Below are 25,288 nucleotides of genomic sequence, written 5' to 3'. Positions count from 1 at the left end.
TACTAATATCGATATATTTTTGTCAAATTTTTATGATATCTTCAAACATATATTTTATTCAAAAATAAAAACATCATCGCTTTCTCAAAATCATATAAAGTCATATTATAATATCGATTGAGATAAAAAATAAAATAAAATATTAAAATCACGATGTATCTCGATGCATTGCGCGAGTACGCTTCTAGTATATATATAATAAGTTGATCAAAAGGCACAATTATGTAAAAATCATCCAACCATATCATTATGTGAATCTTTTTTTTATTTAGTTATTATTATAACCGTATAAAATATCTAAATATATAATTTAATGGTGTTACTTTTAATTATTTGAAAATATTAAACTTTTAACTTCTCTAAACTGATCAAGTAATGTTCTATGGGATTAAAAAGAGCTCCAAAGGGAATTGATGTATAGTTATGGCCTTGTAAAATATTCTCCATATGAGCCATCTCTTAAAGCAAGAGGAAGAAGGGGACATGAACAGGGGATTGTTGTTATAACAGGGTTTGTTCGTTGGTGGAAGTTTGAGGGTTATTTTTGTTAAGATGTGAAAGTTAAGGGGTGAAATTTGAAAAATATTCTTTTCTCTTTACTTCTATTTTATCTCACAAGATAAAAAGATCAATAAATTGGCAATGATAATGATAAGTTTCTTTTTAAGTTTCTATTAAACATCTCTATTGCATAGTTTTAAATTGTTATTAATATACGTTTAACATTAATTTTATGATTGGCGTCAAATCATCACAAATTCCTAGGTGAATTCGGAACGTCACATCTAAAATGATCAAATATACACTCATATAAATCTTTCATTTAAAATATATCAGTTTATATTTAAAGTTAGAATAAAAAAAGTATGGTGCTTGTTATTTCATAATTAAGAGTAGAGCCAATAGTCGACCGCAAAATATTGAACGGTCTGGGTAAGAGACTCTAAATTATGTTTAGTTTGCAAAAACTCGGAGTAAACATACAAAGACCATTAAGTTTATCATCTACTTAGTATTATAAAAAAGAAAATGTATATTAAATTACATGTAACTTTTTTTTAAGAATCGATGATATTCGTAACTGTATCATATGCAGATGAAAAAAAATACTACGAAATATGAACAACTCAACCGTTATTGTTAATGCATCAAGAGTGGAGACCACACTTTGCATACCTTTTTGAATGGTATGACATGTATGTACCATATAAGGTAGTTGAGGTTTATAAAGGCTAAACTTTAATTGATAGAGGGGTTGATTTTGAAAGTTTTGATTTGGGGTTTGGAAGAAAGATTTGATATGGTTCCTATGAATGAATGTTTTTTTGTGATTCTTTTAACAAAAAATGTATGGTAACATGGAAAAGTATATGAAGGAACTTAATGCATAAGTAATGGCGGATGGCCATTTCTTTAATTGCATTAATACGTAAAAACTATATATTTAATGGCATATAATGTTAAGCAATTTTGGGAATTTAAATAAATTGCATGAATGTATCTATAATTAATATGTGATTCGATATCGATATTTGAAAGACAAATGTTTCCCTATCATTGAACATGATGATAAAAATAATATGTAATATTCATGAAACGATAAAAATCTTAGTTTATTTATCTTTATAATATTTGATTTTTTAAGATGTTTTTCCTTTTAATAATTTTTATGTCAATGTGCTTAATTAAGATAATTTTTATGATGTGCTTGATAAAGCTAGATAGGCCATCATCCTTAGGGTGTATACGAGTTTGGTTGATCGAGTTGAAAACATTTGAACAACTCATCTCAATGCTTGTGGTTTGAAAAATCTCAACCCAAACCAATAGGGACGTAGCTAGAAGTTTAAGTTAGCGAAGTTCGGTTGTCTAAAGTTGTACTTTGTTGTAAACTAACAGTGATAAGTATTATATTGGAACAACTTAATACGTCTCTTAATTTAAAACAAATGAACAATAAAAACTCTCTTAGAAAAAAAAAATATATCTCAAACTAACATATGATCTTCCCAAAAATCAATTTTGAAACCCAATGTTGATTTATTTGTTTAGCACATAAAACAATTATCAACCTTTAAAAAAAAATACTATTTCTAAACTGCTTTTGATGAATATAATTATTACTCCTTTCATCCCAAAACAAGTGTCCACAATGAAAAATAGACATAGTTTTAGGAAAGTGTGATTATTACACTTTTAGTAAACTAAATAAAAGTTTTACCCTTAATAATATAATAAATAATTAATTTCTCCATCTCATAACTAAGACTCTAAGAGTAGTAGAGTAGGAAAATATACACTAGTTTTTTAAAAGTGGACATTTATTTAATTTTGGGAAAAACTAAAATAATAATCTAAACATTTATTTTAAAACGAATAGAATAATAAAAGTTAAATTTATCGTGAACTTGCTTAACCAACATAAATATTTTTGCACATAAAATTCTAAGGTTCCAACATTAGGGTACCAAATGAAAAAAAAATCAAACATCAAGAGCAAAATTGAAAACCTAAATTAAAATAGAAGGACCTATTCTATATAGTTTGGAAACTTAGGAAATTGGTGGATTAATGAAAGTGGCATATTGGAAACTGGGTGGAAATTCCCTACTCTCTTCCCCATTGCAAACCAAACCAAACTACACAGGTTGGTCCTTCGTTTGTTTGGATTGGGTTGGGTTTAAATAAAAGTAACTTAATATCAACTCAACATCTTTAGTTTAAAGATTTTACAACTTAATTAGATATCGAGTTGTTTCGGATTGATTTATTTCATGTTAAGCTGGGTCGGATTGATCGGTTTTTGAACACTCCGACTAGAGCATGCTTAGATATTAACATATTATTGTCTTTTAAGTAGCGAAATCAAATTGAAACATAATTTAAAGAATAATTGGCAATGGTTCGTTTAACAAACTTGTAGCAAAATAATCGTTTTGAGTAACTTATCTAGCTTAACATGTATATAGTTTAATTTTTGACTGCGATAGGTGTTGGCAAACCTCTGAAAATAGAAGGAAATAGTTGGGTATTTCGACGAATTACATGAATCCAATTGAATGACTAATGCACTTAAAACATGTAATATTCAACAAATATGCAGTAAAAATGTAACACCCTAAGAATTAAAATGACAAGCCCAACTAGGGAAATCTGGATTAAAGCCGAAAATTATACAACCAAGAATTTTCCAAAAATTTTAAATGATTAAAATCCCCGATAAAGGTGAGAGTTAAGCGTTTATACAAAAAGAGACGATGGCTAACAACCTACTAATCTAGCAGTCCTAAGTCTAGATTATGGTCGGGTGTTCCCATCAACTCCAACAACGCATAATTGATTTAGAATTTCGCCCAAAGTCTCCAAGTACATTGACTACAAAAAAGGACTACTACAAACGTCACTCTTCTCAACCTTTCGCTACCCTGCCACTAAGGGAACCTGCTTAACAAGTCAAGCAAAGAAAAGTTAGGCTTACGCCTAGTGAGTTCAAACAATAAGCCGAGTGCAATAACCAGATTCAACATGCAATAAAAGACATTTACATAAATATAACGGAGCATTGAACGGTTGCAATAAATATACAGTGAACGATTTAAAATATACGAGATGGTCAAAACATCCGAGGATGACGGGGGAGACCCGGTTTTGCGTTGATTTGAGACGAAACACGAAGTAAGTCGTAGATCAACGTTACAAAGCATCACTTACAGGTTCAACACCATCGACATCAACCTAGCCAGTCATGTAGTCGGTCGTGATCTTAAGCTCTTTGCCTCGGAAATTACATAATGATCACAATGCCTATTTCCGAGGGAAAAGGGAGAGGAGGTGGACTTAGAAGTTGCATAATGATCACAATGCCCAAATCCAAATCGAAATCACCCCTAACACCTAGTAAAGAAATCGGCTTTCGAGTCCTTCCTACTAAACATTTCGAGTAGAGGAGTTATTTAGATATAAACCCAAGTCTAAGGAAGGAAACATAAGATATCAAAGGAAATCTCAAATGGTTTTCCTAAGGTGTCGCAACACTTCTCGCAACTAGAGAGTAACTCTACATATAATCATAAGGGCTTCCACGGTTTTAGACGGATAACAATCAAGTCCCACTCTTTCAATTAAAAGAAGTAGGCCATTGGTCACCTAAGTCACTATCATCCACTGTTCCTAACCGTGGTTCAAGATCTATGATTTACTAAGTATTATGATTTAAAGCATTAAGAATTCTTGCACATATGACATATTAATGTTTTAAGTAAAACGGTATAACCAATTAGTATGAACTCACAGGGTAGGACTTAAGAATATAGTCCAGTATCTGGGATCAGACGGAGGCTGGAGGCGAGACCAGACAGTGAGGTTGGTCTAACCCTCACGGAACAGCTGCAGGTGCGTTGGAGAAGGGCCAGGTGCGGGCGGCCTGGTGCTGCACCGCAGCACAGCTGCTTGGTGCTGCGCGGTTGCAGGCGCACTAGTCACGGAGGGTACAGGGTCGGCAGCAGGTTGGGCTCGAAGCGTGGACCAGGTCTCGTGTGGGCATCGATGCAGTCGTCTGAAAGGGGCCGGGTTCGCAGCTGCTGCGTGCAGCAGAAAGAACAGCAAAAAGGAGGTGAGTCGGGAAGGAGCTTAACTGTCACCGGACAGTCCTTTGGGCAGGTCGGAGAGGGCTGTAGCTGAGCGCAGATACTCCGACCAATACAGTATGCAGAGGGGAGAAATCAACAGCATAAGGGAGGATGCGATCGGTGCTAAGATGGTTGACGGAAGTGGCTGAGAATTAAACTAAATAAGGTTTTTAGGAAGGTTTTGGTTGAGACTCTTCTTCCCCCTTTTACACTCTAAATGGCAGTACCCTCTCTGGAGTTTTTCTCGAACCCCCCAAGGCCCTCAACTTACCACTTTTCATCCAAATCTACAGTGAGGTCAAAGGGTATGGACTTAAAAACCATAATGAGGTGTCCATTCAAGGGTGAGTGACTAGAGGTATGAGCCATAGTACAATAGATAAAAGCCTCCCTCCCTTTTCTCTTTTACCCAAAAATTTAGACAATTTAAAAGTAGGTAATAAAATTGTGTGGGCAACATTAATTGTAACCTCCATTTTATGAACTGAAAAGGAGACAAGTCAAATTTTGTAACATTTACACGTATAAAACTATAAATTGTAGCTAAACATAATTGATAGTTTGTTTGTACATATCGTTATGAAATTTGGAGCATACGCCCAGAAGTGTGGACAGACATGAATTTTAATATGAAAATAATTTTAGGAAACAGATAATGTTAAAATAAAATAAGAAAAAAAACCAATTTTAAATATTTATTAGTTCTAATAAAATTAAATTTGTGTTTTGAAAATAAAGAACAAAAGAGTTTTTATTTTTATTTTTTATTAACCTGGATATCCAACCCGTTTTGCGAGTCGATTAATCTCAGGGTAACCACCTGTTTTGCAAGTAGCCCGAAGTCACCGTATTTAAACCTTCGTAGCCACAAGAAGATTTTTATTCCTCTTTGGATTAGAACCTGGGACCTCCTGACACTTTTAACATTTGGAGTCAAGCTCATACCAATCAAATACCACCCTTATAAGAATAGAAGAATTTGAATGTGTTTTTGGACATATTAATAGTTTTAGATTTTTTTTTTCATAATAAGTAATTTTATATCAACTTTAAATGTCTTTTTATTAAAGTAAAGTTTAATTTTAGTCCTTAAAGTTAAGTAAAAAGTCTAATAATACGACCTAGCTTTTGATAAATATAAAAATCATCCTTATGATTTGTATTCCATTCTAAAAATGACCTCTGGTCATTAAAAATGTTCGTTAAATAAAGGACACTTTTTATCTTTGTACTTGTTTTTCTAAGTTTATTTTAAAGAAATTTAAAATATAAGATCATATAGATTTAAAACTTTTAAAGGAAATTAGATAAGAGAACAATGGGATGTTTTAATAAACTAATAACTAGTAATTATATTCAGATCAAAAAATAAATCATAAGAATAACTTTTAAACTTATTAAAAATTCGGTTCAATTTCCAAAATTTTCTGCTTGTTCTCTCTTACTCATCGGATTGTATCTACGGTATTGATAGAGAAGGGGAAGTTCAAAGTGTTGCATGGTGGAAGAGTTGGGTTTGAACAAAGTAAATCGACGAACAAATCAAAGACCGAGTTGCAACTTCACTGATTTGGGGCGTCAAATCCAATAAGTGGTGTGATGAGAGAAGGATTGTCGATAATGGCTGATGATAGATGGTGTAAGGTGACCGATGATTGTCGAAGGAGGCAATGCTGGTTGGTGCGATGCTTCAAAATATGAAGGAGATAATCAGAGATTTCTTATGAGACAGTCGACTATTTCAAGTGATACTTTGGTTTTCATTTCAAACGGAGTTACACAAGAAGAGGAGGTTTTAGGTTGTTTGGAATTTTGATATGATTTTAGATTTTGCTTTTTGTTTTGGTTTGTATCTTATTTTAATCTCTGTTTTTATACTTACATAGTTGGTCCCTATAATTTGATGGTATTTATAAAAACAAGAAAAAAACAATAAAAACGTGCAATAAAAGAGGAAAAACATGGTTGAATGATTTTACGCCTAACGGAGTTAGAAGTCAGGTCCTACTTTCAAAACAAAATTCATATCTATAAGATGAAACTCGATTTATTGAAATCTAGATCCCACTTTTAAGGATTTCACTAAACCTCAAGGACCAAAACTGTAATTTACTCTAAAACCTATATTATCCAAACATGCGCTACACGTGTTTGAAAAGGAAAACATTGGCCTGAAATATCAATCGAGGAAAAGGACATTGCGGTCATTGCACACTCATACTGGAGTTGAAAACGGAGAGATCAGAACTGCGGCCAGTAAGCTCGAAGTCGATCATGGCTTCCTCATCAGCATGGAGATGGACATGGCACAACTCATCACCAAAAAACTCATCCTTAATCGCATCCTCCTCCTTCAATTCGCCTTCCATTTCCGTTTATCCCTTCATCTTCACTCACAGACAACGGTCTTCTTTCATTTTTCCTCACAATCAGCATCCTTCTCCGTCCTCGTGTTGTAGTGCCGAACCTAATAATGCAAAAAAGAGATTAAGGAAATCTGATAAAAAACTTCAGATCGGAGAAATTTCAGTCAACGACGACGTGTCTGTAAGTAAAAAGGACCAATTACCCAAGAAGAGACTGAATCTGAACTACAAATCATTATTTGGAAGGCGTGCGTTATGGAGAAGGATATTTTTTGCATCGAAGAAAGTCCGGAGCATCCTTTTGCTCAATGTCATTACTTTAATTTACGGTAAATCTGATTCTTTTTTTCTTAATTTCCTTTCCCCTTTCCATGTTCATTCTTGATTCGTTGATCTTTCAGAGTATTAGAAGAGATAATAGATCTATCGTGTGAGCGTAATTACTAGTTTACTGCCTCAAGATTTGCTTAATTTAGGACTAGTATTTGTGTTTCCGACATAAAAAAAGGCGTTGCTCCGGCTCCTATCGAATTGATCGGCTGCGTTCTGGTGGTGTATGGAAATTCATCTCGGAGAATTGATTTTCATTTTGATAGATTAATACCCTGTTTTGAAATTTAATCTTATAGTTGTCAGATGGAAACCCCTATGAGGCCCTAGTGCAACACTTCAATTTCTAGATCTGAGCCTTTGGTCAGCAAGAACAGAGTTTATGTGCATGCATGAAAACATCATAAATTGGTCCAAATCATCATCCGTATGTGTTACCAGATAAAAAAGACATTTTCAGCCGAAAGTCATTAAGCAAGCCTTTTAAATTATTTGTTTTAAATGTTATAGCTAGTGACATACCAGTGTTGAAAGAGGTTGAAGCAGTCATGGACCCTGCAGCTTTCACTGCTGTGAGATTTGTTGTTTCGGCCATCCCATTTCTACCATTTGCTTGGAGAGCTTGGGGTGACGTTCAAATTCGCAATTCAGGAATTGAGTTGGGCTTGTGGGTCAGCTTAGGCTATCTCATGCAGGCTCTTGGACTGGTGACTTCTGATGCTGGGCGTGCATCCTTTATTTCTATGTTTACTGTAAGAAGCTCATGATATGATTTGTAAGTTAAACAACTATTCTGTGTAAACGCCGTGGATTTTAATGATATGATAATATGACTAAACCAGGTAATTGTGGTTCCCTTAATTGATGGTATGCTAGGAGCAGTCATTCCTGCTCGTACTTGGTTTGGAGCTCTTATGTCCATTATCGGGGTTGGAATGCTAGAATGCAGTGGCTCACCTCCATGTGTAAGCATTATCTAACAAGTTTTTCATGCTACCTCTGGATATCCTACTGTATTAGCATACATAATATATAGATGAAGGCATGAAGCCACCTTCAAACACACTATTTCTGTGACCTGTAAATGAAGCTTTCGTTAAATTTGCCAGGTTGGTGATTTGTTCAACTTTTTAAGTGCCTTATTCTTTGGTATACACATGCTACGAACTGAGCACATATCAAGGAAAACAGACAAAGAGAACTTCTTGCCAGTCCTTGGATATGAGGTGAGTTAATTCCATTAATAAATGATCCTTCCCATGCTTCCACGATGAAGGGAACTTTTAGCGAAAAGTTTCTAATGGTTATGTTCTTGCTATTTTTTTTAATCACAATATTTTGACCTCCGAATGTATATAGGGGTGTGTTGTGGAAGCATGAGCAAAGGTTTCTTACACTTATGTTTTCTTTCTATTTTCTTTTATTAACACCATCTCAACCTTCTAATTCCTAGGTGTGTGTTGTTGCTTTGTCATCTATTATCTGGTTTTTCATTGGAAGCACAATGGATGGTAGCCTAGAGTATCATCCATCATCTTGGACATGGGCGGTGTTCTTGAAATGGATGGTCGAATTCCCTTGGATACCAGCTTTATATACTGGCGTGTTTTCAACTGGCTTATGCTTGTGGATAGAGGTAAGATATTTGAATTTCTCATGTATGCTATGTACATGTAATGGTTTTGCAAAAACATTAACGTACGATTCTTGTGTAATAGTTAACCTCTGTAAATACCATGTACAAAATCATTTAGTTTGTCACCTCACATAAGGAAATGGAGGGAAAGTTCAATTTTAATTAGAAAGAGATGTGGTGGACCATTGTGTATCAGATTGGATGACAAGAGTAGTCAAGTATGATTCTAGACAAGAATTCATAAATGTTCCAAAACTTCTGCAAGAAAAGAATCATTGCATCTGATTTAGGACATCCCAGCATGGATATTGTTGCATCTGTGATGAGATGGAGAGAAAATATTACCTCTGTTTTGCTTTTCTAAGGTAAGGGACTTCATGGTTATTAGAGAAGTGCCATGAAGTACTGTTATGTGGCAATTACATTGATTAAATGAAAAAATTAGCATGCATGTATCAATGTGTTTGTCTGCCTAGAGCTTAACAACTATCTTAGTACCTAATCCCTTCTGCTTAATTGCATGTTTGCATCTTCCTTGTAGGGGAACTGTAATCACTAATCTGTTAGTAGTCTTTTATGCTCCTCTATGCGAGGTTACTAGTTTCTTACTAAGAAAAGTGTTCTTGAGAAAGTTGGAACTATTGTCTGTTTACTTTATTGGAATGATGATTGAATATATGCAATGAGTGGATGCAAATGGACATGAAACCACATGCGAGAAAAGCCTGTGCTGCCAGGCATCTGGTATCTTGAATCCCTTGAACTAAAATATGTTTGGTCCTTCTATCTGGGAAAAGTTAGGATGCTTCATACTTTCCATTCCCTATCCTTTCTTACATCTCCAGCTAGTAATTTGTGCAGTAGGTGGCTGCATTAGACACTCAGAAGGTTAAATTACTTGTTTTAGCATTCTCACGTACTATAATCAATTAAAACAGATGACAGCAATGCGTGATATATCAGCTACAGAAACTGCAATTATTTATGGATTGGAGCCAGTATGGGGTGCTGGTTTTGCATGGTTTCTCCTTGGTGAAAGGTGGGGGGTCTCTGGATGGTTTGGTGCTGCTCTTGTTCTAGGTGAGCTCTTTTAAATCTTCTAGTTGATATAACACCTTTTGATGCATTGTTAACTTGTAATGTGAAATTGTGCAGGTGGAAGCTTAATGGTTCAGATAATTGGGGCATCATCTCCCAGTTCATCTGTTAAGAAAGAGGATGATATGATGGTTGTTACAGACAGGCAAAACGGGCTTTCTGCTTCTGCGGTTCCAGTTACCTCCAGAAAAGATGTGTCCAATCTATTGAAAAAGAAATATTAAATTTGCACACATGCATCTTACATAGTATAGGTAGGTATATGTACATAATAAATGGTTTTAGAGAAGAGTATATATATATATATAGGTTAACCAATATATACAGAAATCAGGTAATACAACGACTTAAACATGTTAGATGTATATAACCATACCATATATTGTAGCTCAAAAAATTGTAATACTCCAAATGCAAATTGCATTTCTTGAGTTTACTTCTAATGGGTAATTGTGTGTCTTTTAAAGTTTTTATTCATCGGTAAATGTTATATATCACCAATGAATAAATAAAGACCTTTTATTTTTAATTTTCTTTGGACATTCCTCGGTGATATATAAGAAAAATAATAAATATAAAAAATAAAATCTTGATCAACAAATAGTGTATACACAGTGAAGCCATAGGATACGACTGATTAATTGATGTTTTATAATTTAATGTTGGTTTATCTTTTAGGTCATATTAAATTGTATGTATAATGTATAGTGAGTGATGTATACATGATGCGATCATGTTCATGCATAGTGTATAGTCATGTATAATGTATATTGGTCATTAGATGGTGCATAAATTCATATTATAAATACATACACACTAGCTAGTGGCTACCTATACATACATACCAAAATATACACGTATTATCGAAATATATATATATATATATATATATATATATATATATAGGGGCTGGTTCAAATAGAAACCAACCATATGGTACAAACTATGTGAACCGATCTTGATCGTTCATTTTATCATCAAACGATTATTATTAAATGAGATTAAATAAACAATAATTTAATTAATGTATTAATTGATATGTGTATGAACAATTGTTCAAAGGGTAAATTGGTCAAACGGTCATTATTAAATGAGTATTAAAAAATCATTAAATTAATTGGGCTGCTTATGAACAATTGTTCACATGGTATTTTGGTAATAAATCCTCACGCATCGTGAACCCGATATTCTCCAGCCGATTTGTAACCTACGATCGATTATGAACATATTCACAACTCATGTTCACATGTCGGCCCTATGCTCATGTGAACAGCATTTGTGTCTTGCAATGTAAACACTATGTTCATATGTTCATATATGTTCACATGTCGGCCCTATGTTCGTGTGAACAGCATATGTGTCTTACAATGTAAACACTATATTCATATGGTGTGATGTTTTTCAATGTCATACCGTATGACATCGTCACGGGTTCGTGTGAACAACGATTGTGTCTTTCAATGAAAACAAGTTGTTCATATGGTGAACATATATGAACATAGACTACAAGATATGCACATATATGAACATTTTCAAAATCAAGGATCGTTGTGCATGTGTGCAGATATGAACATAGACTGCTAGCGTTTATCTTCTTCATTATTCTAACATTATTTTACAATAGAATTCTCCATGTATCTTGAACGAAATGAAAATCTTGTACACTTAGACAACCAATTTCAATATATGTATAAAATCAAATGAAATGAATACCATAAACATGAAATAATAAAGAAATCATAAAAATCTCATGAACAATTAGATGTATCTTTTAAGATTTGTAACTCCCAATTAATTATTGAGGGTTACAAAAAGGTTGAATTACCAAATTACCCTTATCATTAATTTATAATTTAGATTTGAACCTAAAGTGAAGAAAGAATGTGATTGGTCAAGATCGGTTTCCATAGTTTGTACTATATGGTTGGTTTCTATTTGAACCAACCTCTATATAGTTTGTACCAAATTACCCTTATCATTGATTATTTTTTAATACTCATTTAATAATGACCGTTTGACCAATTGTTCATACACATATCAATTAATACATTAATTAAGTTATTGTTTATTTAATCTCATTTAATAATAACCGTTTGATGATAAAATGAACGATCAAGATCGGTTCGCATAGTTTGTACCATATGGTTGGTTTCTATTTGAACCAGTCAATATATATATATATATATATATATATATATATATATAGATAGATAGATAGATAGATAGATAGATAGATAGATAGATAGATAGATAGATAGAAGCATTCAAGTAAAAACCATCCAATTTGTACAAATCGTGCAAACCTCATTCAACCAATCATAATTTTTCATTTTGTTCATTTTTTTGTAATTATGAGAGGTTGTTTAACCATTTTTATTGTGGAGGGTGTTAATCATGGATGTTATCATCTTCATTATTTTAATTTTAGAGAAATATATGAAACAGTTTCATTAAAATTTTATTAAATATTATATGAAACATATTCATAACCATATATGAAACAAATTCATCAAAAAAAGTATTATATGAAACAATTTCACAAGATTAAACAATTTCATGAAAAAATTTCATAAGAATAAACAATGAAATCGACGTATGAGGGTGGTTTGTACGGTTTGTACAAATGAGGGTGGTTTTCATTTGATCGCTCTTTTATATATATATATATATATATATATATATATATAAGGGGCCTAATCAAATGAATACTAATTAGTTTGTGGCAACTGTGAGAACCAATATTAACCACAAATCAATAGATAAATCAGGAAATTTATAATTTTGACAATTTTGAATTAAAATATTAATGCAAGGATATTTTTGGTATTTTAAAACTTTCCTCCCTCCTCTCTTCTCTCTCCGGCCACCGTTCGCCGGCCACCGTCCTCCGGCCACCGTCCGCCGGCCATCGTCCTCCGGTGATACTACAATGGTATCACAATGCATCATATATGTGCTTGGGTATCACATTGATGTCGTTTGTGTGGTCGATCGAAGATGTAACACAGTGGTATCACTATGCATCTTATATATGATTAGGTATCACAATGTATCTTTTGTTTAACAGAGTCAATATTTTTAGGTATCACAGTGGTATCATAGTGGTATCACCGGAGGATGGTGACCGGAGGCCGGAGAACGGTGGCCGGAGAGAGAAGAGAGGAGAGAGGAAAGTTTTAAAATACCAAAAATATCCTTGCATTAAGATTTTAATTTAAAATTACCAAATTTATAAATTTCCTAATTTATCTGTTGATTTGTGGTTAATATTGGTTCTCACAGTTACCACAAACAATAGGCCCCTATATATATATATATATAGAGAGAGAGAGAGAGAGAGAGAGAGAGAGGTTGGTTATTATACAACCCTTGACATTTATGCAACCAATACAACCCAATCTTAACCGTCCATTTCATTTGATTAATATGTGATTTCATAAAAGTTTTTATTGTTTCCTAATATAAAGTATTAATCATAATTAATGAACCATATTCATCTTTTATAAATATTCAAATCATAATAAATGAACTCTCATTATTTTCATAAATATCTCAATATATTGGGTTGCATTGGTTGTACAAATACGATGAATTGTATTTGAACCAAACTCTCTCTCTCTCTCTCTCTCTCTGTATATATATATATATATATATATATATATATATATATACATATATACATATATATAGAGGCGAAGTATCATGTAAGAAGAAGAGTTAAGGTAAGAAGCGTGACTCTGTGAGAAGGAATCTGGACTTTTAATCACCTTTAATCTCAAACTCATCCATGAATCGTGTTTGATATAGGTATTGATCTGGTGCATTTTATTTCAATGCATCTCATATTTTCATCGGAATCCAACCTCATACAGATACATATAAACATATAGATATTTACATTCATATAGTACACGTATATATGTGTTCTTATGTATGTCTTCGTAAATGACCAAATTTCTACTAGTTTCTTTTTTTATATATAATATTCATCCTTAAACCGTCAATAAAGTAGATTAATTTAGCCTTTTTCTTAATTAAAAGTTGTGTCCATGTTAATTATCAAATAAAAAGTTATGTTATCAAGTTTCAATTTCTTTTATTTGAAAATCCATCTTTTTCATGTTATTTTATAGTTAACTAGAAGGATACTCGCACAATGTAACGAGATATATCTTGATTTTAATGTTTCGTTTTATTCCATCCCTGTAGATGTTTTAATATGGTTTTGATAAATAAATAATGTTTTTATTTTTGAATAAAATATAAATTTGAAGATATCATAAAATTTCGAAAATAAATATATCAATATTAATATCAAATTAACTATTTAAAAGTTTTTTTTTTGTGTAATTTATTTAATTCATTTTTTGTATTATAATTTAATTTAGATTTGATAACGAAATAATTTATTTTTTATAAGAATAATTATTGAGTATTTTATTAGAACTCAATGATTATCCTAATTATATTTTAGATTTTTTATATTTAAAATAAAATGTTTATCTTGTATTTGACTATGTTTATCTGTAGTTAGTTACACGAATTCAAACATGAAGCTTTTATAAGTTGTACTTACGCACAATTTACTTGTAATCTCAAATTTTAAGTAATATGCATTAATAAACAGTACTTCATGCATAAAAATGATTTTTAAGTGTTTTTATCAAATATTTTATAATACAGTATAGATTAGTAATTTAATTAAAAAATAATTAAAAGCAAAACAGAAATGACAAGCCCAGTTGAACACTGGTAGAGACCACTGGGCCAAATTAGACATGCTTTTGCTTCCGTAGCAATGGACCTTACAACCTTCTATAGACCCAGGACAGGCCCAGGCCTGCTCAAGACCATGTTTTAATTTTTTTGAGATCTATCATGCAGGAATAAGCAGGATTCAAGTGCTCTATGAAGGTGTTTGTGATTGCTTATAAAAATAACTTATTAATTTATTTTGATGTGACATCGGTAATAAACACTTTTGAGTGTTTGGATAAACAACTTATACCGGTACCAAACCGGTAATAAAGAGTTTTTGAAAAAGTTAAACCCTTCTGACTTATAATAAGTTGATAAGTGCTTTTTGTAGAAAAGCATAAGATGTTTCAAATAAACAATCTCAAACACCTCCTATCCTTTTCTATTAATTTTCTTTTCATGTATGTCAACATTAAAACTTAATTTTTATATTTTCAACGAATAATTCAACCTGATTTTAACATAAATAGAGGTGCATATGGTAACACCATATTATTAATAAGAAATAAAAATCTACTTAAGACATGGACATAGACACAATTGGTGGAATCACATAAATCCTTTTGTTGTATATATATTTTCATTCCGTTTCATTTATTGCATGCACAACAGTGTTGATCAAATAATATTAAAGTTTTAAATCGAATGATTCCTTAGTAAAGTAAAAGTAGTACACTATCTAATTGTAATGTTGGTGATAGAGTGAATTTGATAATATTTGGATATGTCCCAACGGCAAATCCAAGAACTTCGGTCACAAGGTAATTAACATGAACCACAAGAGTGGGCCTGATTGGTTTGAGCTTGACTCCAAAGGTCAAAAGTACTAGGAGGTCACAGGTTCAAATCCAAGGAGGAATAAAAATCCCCTTGTGGCCATGGAGGTTCAAATGCGGTGACTCCGGGATATCTGCAAAGCAGGTGGTCGTCCTGAGATTAGTCTGCTCGCATAGCGGGTTGGATATCTAGGTTAATAAAAGAAGAAGAAGGTAATTAACATGATAGAAGTAAAAACACATTATTATGTAGTTTTTTTTTTTTTTTTTTGAAAATTTGTAGGTAGTTGATCCTCCTTCTATGTAGGGGTGTAAACGATACGAGACAATTCGTGAGCTACTCAAAATTGACCCGGTCAAAGCTCGGTCAACACTCGACTTGAATAGGCTCGGTTCAAACTCGAGCTCGACTCGACATATTAACGAGTCGAGTCAAGCTAACCCAATATTCGACTCGAAAAGCTCGTGAGATACTCAATTATTTTATATATAATTAGTTTTAAAATATAATAAGTTTTTATGATAAAATTTGTAAAATATAAATAATCAAAATGTCTTATATTTTTAGATACTTAAACAAAATTATGCATTTTTTAATTATAAAAATTAATCAATTATTTTTATTAAAATCACAATTAAAAAAAGACAATGAAAAACTATAAAAAAGCTTAGTGAAATTGTCTCACATTGGAAGAGAGATGGTAAATGAAGAGAAAAAAAATGTTATAAAAAGAGGGAGAGATGAATGAAATTTCTAACTTTGTCTTTTTGATGATTAAGTTTGAAGTTGATCTCTTTAATTTTATAATAACTAAGAGAACACTTTAAGTTTTAAAATTTATAAGAAAAGACCATAAAATTTCATAAATTTCAGGGTGAACTTGGTTTGAGTTTGATTTGAGTTCGAGTTCGAGATCAAGCTTGATTTGAGTTGTAGTTCGAGCTTGATTCGAGTTTGAACTTGAGATACAATTATCGAGTTCGAGTCGAGCTTTGATTTTTATTACTTTCGAGTTTTTGAGTCGAGTTTTTATTACTCGAGCTCGACTCGCATCATTTACAACCGTACTTCTATATAGATCCGCCGCTGGTATTACCATTGAGCCCACAAATTCATATGTATTCACCGAACTATATAAATACATCTTGTGTTTTTTCTTTATTAATTGTTGAGATTGTCTGATTGTAATTATAGGATCCAAATATATTATTAAATAGTACAAGATTTGGTCTTAATTTCAATAACACAAAAATCATGTGATACACAACAATCACCTTCATATACATTTCACACTCATAAAACTTTGATTAAAATAAAAAAAAACATATCAAAAACAGTTATTTGTTGACCAACTCTAGATCTTATGCTTAGATTTATCGATATCTATAACTTAATATTCTTGAAAGATTAAATTATAAATAATATAAATTTGTCTTTTTGTCAGGTGATACATCAAAGTTAAATACGTACGTAATAATTAAACAAATTAATCTTAAAAAAGTAATTTTTAAACGGGATATATTGAAAAAATAAGAAAGGATGACTCACACATCTATATTTAGGCATTTGTCAACTATGTCATGATGTTAACCTTAAGCTTTGAATAAATAAAAATAAGAATTAATATAACAGATCTTAAAAACATTAAAATCAAGAGAAAATACAAAAGGATGAGAGAGAACCCCTTCGTACGTTTTAAAATCCATAATTCTTCTCCATGTTGCAATCAGAATGGATAACCTGAACGAATCTTATTTCATATTTGATCTTTCTCCGAATCAATTAAAAATCAAACCGAGTTTATTTATACCAATATTACTGCTATAAAAGGCTGATATTGTGTGCTTATCTCATATAAGTTTTTGAAACAAACAAATGGTTATTGTTTAGAGTAGCTAAGAGGTGGTTCTAACGGGAAAGCTAATCGGCCACATAGAGACCAGTTCATGTGGGGATGTGTTACATGATCTTCTAAGGCACAAACCTAATGATATACCTTCCATACGTCACGATACTGTTAATAATTTTAATCTGCTTAGTGGCTAAAGAGGTGTTGCTGGATCCACTATTTCCTGAAATTATAAATGTGTCGCGTTTTCCTTTAAAAGATGGGAAAATGGTCACTTCAGAACAAATTATTGAAGCAATGGATGAGACGAACCACAAAATCGTGTTCAACGTAATTGGAGGATATTTAGTGGAGATATACAAGGCCTTCACAATCGTATTTCATATTGAACCAAAGGATGATGATAAGAAAGTAGCCACTTGGACCTTTGAATTTGATAATGCAAATACAAGTACACCCTATCCAACCTCTTTGACGGACCTCATGGCCGTCCATGCCACCACCAAGTAGATCGATATACGACTTCTGATACAAACAATAATTATTTTAAACTATTATACAAATTTTAAAATGTAACAAAATATATTCTAACGATATCCCATATTTAAAATCAAACACCAATAAAAAAAGATGTTAATAAATAATATTATACAAAATTTTGTGTTTTATTGTTCATACGATATTTTGATACATGCAAAATTTAGTTTGTTTTCTTTAATGTTTCCGAGGAGTTGTTTCATCAGCTCAACGTTCTCCTTCTCTTCAAGGAAATGAGACAAGAACTACACAATTCGATGAAATGCCTAAGTGACCGTTTACCAAACATTTATCCGGTAAGTGCTTGACGGTAAAATTTAACACTATTAATTACTTACCAGTTAAGATTTTAGTTCATTAAAACGACATTGTATGCAACAATTCATCCGGTAAGTGCTTACCGTGGTAAGAGTCGATCGCCCTCACTTACCGGGTAAGACTCATGGTCCTTGTCTCGCTCTTGCCGAGTAAGATTCTGAGTCCTTATCATATTCATCCGGTGAGGTAATGTGACTTGATAAGTGCTTACTCGAGTAAGTGTTTAGTAAACGGCCCCTAAAGTTGAAGTGGAACCATATTGATTAGAACTTTATTAAGCATGCATGCGGCGTGATGGATATATATTTGTTCCTATGAGAAATGTTGCATATATGCAAGGTGTATGTCACTGCAGGAAGAGTTCAAGGGTGGGAGACGTATTTCATTTTATAAAGAAGGATTATTTAAATCTTCCATTTCCATTGTTTTTTGTTTACAGAAAAGTTCCAATAAATTTTTCCATTTGATTGGTTTATTCCTTAAACTAATTTTTTAATTAAAAAAAATTAAAATTTCTTATTACATAAATACTATTTAGAAGGTATATTGGGACGACATAAATTTATTAAATATTTTAATAATATAATTAATGTTAAAAATCTCTAAAATAATAAATCTGTTAGAGTAAAATGTAAGTTATTATAGATATTTTTATTTTTATTCTTTATTTTAGAAAAAATTATAGATAATTTGTTGAAGATGCTTTAACACCCTAAAGTCCAAAGCAACATGTTGGTCTAATAAATTTGGATTCAACTTAAAACCGTGATAGTCCAAAACTTAAGGTTAATAAAGAACTCACAAATCTCATTTTCTATCTATATGAGATAAACTATGACAGTTTATTCAGTTCAAATAAAAATAGAAACAAGAAAACTAATAAAAGTTAGGGAAATTAATTAAAATAGTCATTTTCGGCTTGTGGTGTCACCTCTTAGCCATTTCTCTCATAAAATCAATAAAAAAATGAAATATTTTAAATTTAATTGATTTGAGACGAAAATTTAAAAAGAAAAATTTGAGGAACTATTTCGGCCAAAAGTTAGAAAACTAATTTGGAAATAATTGGGATTTGAAAAATCACGTTTCCCATATTCAATGGATGATTTGATGCCCTATAAGTTGTATTTTTAGTTGAAATTTAGAGAGATCGTTCTCAAGGATGTAAGGGAGTAAACACTTTTGAAATTTAGAAATTTCATCAAGAAATATGGGAGATATAAAGTTTGGAGTGACATAGGTCATTCCACACAAAAACGGTGATTGGAGATAAAAATACTCAACCGAAAGTGATGTACGGTGATTGGAGATAAAAATACTCAACCGAAAGTGATGTATGAACATGGTTTGCTTTGTTTATTGATTACCTTTCCATTGATATAAGTTTCACGGGCTACGGTGGTTTGCACGTCGAGCGGCTTGGGTTAGAGACTGTTGGGGTGACGGCTCGATGATATTTGGGTACAAAAACTTGAAATACGAGTTCAATAATGGACCGTAAGGGCTGTAAATTAAGATGTGAGTTGGGATGATTACTATTTATAAACTTCTGTAATAAGCTAGGTGAGAAACAGTCAAGAAACGAACCCAAACGGGAGTCGTTCACAATAGTCGCACCAAAGGTGGGACGGCCGGGAGTCAAGCTGGGCCAGCACTGATGTTGGGCCAGGGCTGACTTGTCCCGGGTCGGGTTCTGTTAGATTCGAGTCATTTTGATTAAATCGGTATTTATTAAAAATAGATTTGAGTCTCGTTTATTCACTTGGATTAATTGAAATGATCAGGATGTTTGAATTAAGTTGGTCAAAATCTGGACATCAAATTATAAAGGGTATTAATTAATTGGGTCTCACATTTTTGAGATATAGATTTAGTATTAATTAGATTTATATATAATCAATAAACGTATTTATTTAGTTAAGGGTGGAGGGATTATTAATGTATAATAAATAATTTAATAACTCATATAAGGAGTTTGATTGAATAATCATTGGATTGGACCTTTTTAAAACAAGAAAGTTATTTAATTTGGGTTTTAATATGTCGTAATTTATTTTGGACGTAAAGTAGTTCATTTGGGTGGGGGTACATGGCGTCGAGTTATGTATGGGGTTGACTCCTTGACCAACCAACCCCATGACTGACCATGGGTTGACCCGTTTTGACTTTTTGGGAAAAGTCACGACACTAGTTTAGGAAATGTAATTATTTTTTATGAGGTATTACTTAAGGACGGAGTTTAGCTAAGCGGAATATTCATATGAGTCTTCATGAGACTTACACTGGGGTGAACACTATGTACATATTATTTTATACATTAATTATGGGATGTGTTATATGGGTTTTGTTTATACATGTTATATGATATACATATTGCATGTATGAGATGTTAAGGGATTCACATGCCACTTGTTTCATTTTTAATCTTATATGCATGCTTATAAACAAAATAAACTCACATATGTTATTAAATGCAATACATAAGAAATATGAGTGGTTCACTACCGAAACGTCAGGGTTTATGCAGGCAAGGGAGAACTGTGGGGAATCTTCACGGTGAGGGTCGGGTAGCTCCACCCGCATGTAGCGACTATGTCATAAAATATTGAGATCTCATATAAAATTTTAAAAAGGGAATTTATATACATTGTTGACTTTGGATTGTGTATCATATGTGTGTATGTGCATAAAAACCATGAACTCACTGAGTTTATTAGTTGACTAGTTGTGTATGTAGTGTAATAGCCCTCATTTGTTTTATGTTATCTTATTAAGTTGGGGAAAATTTTGTAACCTCTCCTATTCTTCGGGGATCAAAGCTGTAAATTGAGGGTTAAATGAGAAGGATCTATCATTTCAGCTCATTTGATCAATCCTTGCAGAGTGTGTGTGTGTGTGTTTTGGGGAGAGTTGAAAGAAGATGGATTAGGAAGATCTTGGGCGATCTGTGGGAGAAATCAAGGAGAGGACTCATCTTCTTTAGGTATGAACTCTCTTCTCTAATCTAAGTTATCCATTAATGGAGTTTTAGTTGAGTAATATTTGAAATTTAGGGTACTTATGCGTTTTTGAGGTTTTGAGCATTTGGTGAGGAAATCCTTGATTCATGAGGGATCCATTTCGAAGTTCTGATTTAAACCAATCCTCTTTTTGTGCCTCTTAAAGGTTTTCCTTTTCGGGATTTGGATAATATTAAATGGAACCTCCATGGATGATAAATTTATGGTGGGATTAGAGATTTGTTCGATTTTTTGAGCTTGTGTTGATTAAATTTGTTTGGAAATCGTTTTGGGGAAGTTTCTTTTGTTCCTAGATGTTTTCTTGTGTAGAGGATCATGATTTATTAAGTGGCTTGGTGATTTTGAGGCTAATTTGGCTTGCAGGGACGAAACAACGCACATAGTAGGTTGTGCAACCTGCATGTGGCCTAAGCCGCATAAGTTACTGTCGTGACACGACTTTGTCTGTTTTGTTTCTTGTTTCGAGCTGGGGTTTAAGTCTTCGTTCTAGGGGTCCTTTAGGGAATTACATTAGAAGACTTTTGGGGGGTTTAAGTTGAGTTAATGCATTTTTCAATGTGACCAATTCATGCGTTTTGTTTGAGTTTTCTAGTCGTTAGGCTTGGTGTGGAGTATGGAACCCTAGATGAGTTCCCTTATACTAAATGTCTTGAATTGTAACCGTTTTCAAATACTTTTGAGCACTAATTATGGTTTCATGTATTAATGCAAATATATTCTTTTGCATGAATTATGAGAATTAAGCTATATGCGACTATTTGGAGTGTATGGATTTGCACAACAGGGATAGGGTACCTTGAGATAGTATTATCTCTTGGCAGTTTAATATGTGTGCCTTGAATTCGTTACTTGAGCATATTGGACAGGCACCTATTAGGGGTCAGATTATTTTATTTGTCATAGGTGTATGTGACGGGATTGCTAAAATGCTATGCAATGTTCGTGTGAAGGGAATGTGTTCTTATGTTGTTTAACCATGAGATGACTATTGTTGGGATTACCTTTTATCACTGTTATAAATGTTGTTACATTTTTTAAGGAAATTCACTAGACCTTTTGGTCTAACCCTCACTTTTCAAAAATGAAACCATACACAAAAGTACCAGGTTGAGAGTCGTGCAAAGGAGAAGGGAAAGATGTGATCCTTGTGGCATTGGCTAGTTGGTTTAGCTTCCTCTTTAGTTTGTAATAATTCTTAGATGTGGATATCTTGTATTTCCACTACAAACTTTTGAGATGTATTGAGAAATTGTTATACCTTGTTATCGTTGCCATGTTGGCTTTTAATTTTGAATACTGGATATTGTAAGTTTTGGGCCGTTACAGTCTCAGGGGCACAAGTAGGAGTAAGGTTATCAATAATCTACTTGTTTAAGTTTGCGCACATTTATGTCTTCTGATATGAGACACAGACTTTTCATTTAAGACATTCTAGAGTTTTTATTTATTTAAAACTTTTACCATAAGAATTTTGGTAAAAAAAAATTATTGGATTTCATTTAATAAACGATTTTTATTATTTATTAGTGTTTTATAATGTGACACCTTGATTAAAATTCGAGGTGTTGCAATTACACCATAACCAAAAATATATTTCCCTCTAAAATAAATTAAAAATATGTTATCGTTTAGATGATTTTATTCATATTTATCTCTATTTTATTATTTAGGGACCGTTTCGCAATTGCTGAATGGTTTGGTGCATAATGATTACGTAGGCAAAATGATTAAAAGGCTCTTATGATATAGTGCAAAATGAAATATAATTGTTTGGTAATTGTATAAAATGAAATTAGGGCTCTTAATGGTTAAGAGAGATACATGATACATAATCATTCAGAGGGTTCTAGAACCATTAAGAGACATATTTTTTTTTTGCCAAACAAGATTCATCTTAACGATTCAGATGTTGCCTATTAATGGAACTATTAAAAGATAAACACACAACCCTTAGACAACTATCTACTAATCATTATTGCTTATTTAATTTTCTTAAAAGATCATTAGTTATATTATTATTTAGTAGTAATATTTAATTACCATTAGTACGGTAGTTATTATTGCTATTATTTTTTATTAATCGTAAAAAATATGTAATTATTAATATTAAGAGCAATAGTATTATTATACAAATAATAAGTCGAATCCATATATTCTCAAAGACAAATCAGATGTTATAACCTTTAAGTTTTGATTTTAAGTTTCTTATCAGTTATAGTTTTATTAATTATATTTTTTTAGAAACTTGAATGCTGAAATTACAAGTCATATATATAAATTCTTATAAACGTGACCAATTATTTACCTTTAAAACTTAAATCAAGATCAAATCCGATCAAAATCGAAATGTCATGATCGAACATAATCACTACTAACTTAATATAATATAAATAACTATTAACATATAAAATAATATAGATAATTATGAATAAAGCTAATTTTAGCATTTTTTTTTCTATTATTTTGTATTTTTTATAAAAAAGTAAAAACAACTTTTTATACACACATCTATCCATCTATATATATAAAACAAATTAAATAAATAATTATAAGGATATAAAGTGTAAGTATTAAAAATAATTCGTCGTTGTAATATGATTAAATACAAAAAATGTTCAATATTAGGCTCATTATGAAGGTATTGACGATAAGATTATAATGATATAACTTGTTAAATAAAATTTATTTTAATTAATATATGATTATGTATGTTAACGTGATAATTGTGTAAAACAAAAAAGTAAAAACAAAGAGACATACCATAAATTACATAATTAACTACAAGGGTATAAAATGTAAGTATTAGAGACGATTAAAATAGTGTAAAATTGTTAAAATTAGAACCTTTTTTTACATATTTAATTAATATATGATTATGTTTGTTGATGAGATAAGAATGTAAAATAAAAAATAAGAAATGTAAAACAAATTAATTGAATAACTATGAGTACATAAAGTGTAATTTTAAAGTTAAAAAATATATTAAAGAATTCTTATGTGAGAAAAAGATGATGATCGAAGGGTATGAAAACCGACAAAAAATTGAAAGGAGGTGGCAATAACTAGGGATGGTGATTTGTTTCGACCTGGTGGGAAACCCGGTTCATCCGATCTAAAATGGAATGGGGATTCTCCGTTAAAACGGATCCCAGGACCAGGGATATTCGGTAGACTCAAAACGGGGTCAGGGTCGAGGCCAGGGATCCCCAGTAGAATCTAACTAACATATATTTTTCTTGGGGTTTGACCGGGAATTGACCAAGGATTGATAGAGGTTTGACCGAGGACGGAATGTTAATCCACATACCCATTGAGGACCGGGTTAGGGGATGTTACTACAAACCGGAGACAAAGTCGGGATTACAAAACAACCCCATCTCTACCCTGTTGCCATGCCTAGCAATAACCCCCTTTAGATAATAATTGATTGTGACGGTCCTACCTTTTGTTATCATGGAGATCTAGAACATTGAAATTATATTTAAAGACGTATGGGTACCGTCCTATCATTTATATAAGTTTATATATATATATATATATATATATATACATATATATATATACATATATATATATATATATATTATGCATGGACGGATCTATTGCATGGTAGTAGGGATCCTAGTCTCGTAACAAACCCACCAATTTGTTTTCCAAAAAACTATAAAATGATTTGTTTGGTAAAATTTTCTATTGTGCGCCCAACAAGAACAATGGATGGATGGATATATATATATATATATATATGTATATTATAAGTTTATATAAGTATATTATATGTATATACTTATATATTTATATAAGTTTATATATATATATATATATATATATTATATGCATGGATGGATCTATTGCATGGTGGTAGGGGTCCTAGTCTCGTAACAAACCCACCAATTTGTTTTCCAAAAAACTATAAAATGATTTTTTAGTAAATTTTTCTAATGTGCGTCCAACAAGAACAATGCAAGACC

General features: G+C 32.0%; 1 protein-coding gene across 1 annotated transcript; it reads left to right on the top strand.

Annotated features, from left to right (window-relative positions):
• The first annotated feature begins 6,845 nt into the window (after nt 1-6,845).
• Nucleotides 6,846-10,491, top strand: LOC112525356. The gene is made up of 7 exons (XM_025135457.1): nt 6,846-7,323; nt 7,835-8,076; nt 8,167-8,289; nt 8,434-8,550; nt 8,778-8,960; nt 9,899-10,040; nt 10,116-10,491. The coding sequence occupies exons 1-7, from the start codon at nt 6,903-6,905 to the stop codon at nt 10,280-10,282; spliced, it is 1,395 nt and encodes a 464-aa protein (XP_024991225.1). The 5' UTR covers nt 6,846-6,902; the 3' UTR covers nt 10,283-10,491.
• The last annotated feature ends 14,797 nt before the right edge of the window (nt 10,492-25,288 follow it).

The sequence above is a fragment of the Cynara cardunculus genome, assembly GCF_001531365.2.
Source record: "Cynara cardunculus var. scolymus isolate 2C chromosome LG 13, CcrdV1, whole genome shotgun sequence".
Lineage (NCBI taxonomy): Eukaryota > Viridiplantae > Streptophyta > Magnoliopsida > Asterales > Asteraceae > Cynara > Cynara cardunculus.
This window is presented reverse-complemented; position numbering and strand designations above follow the sequence as displayed.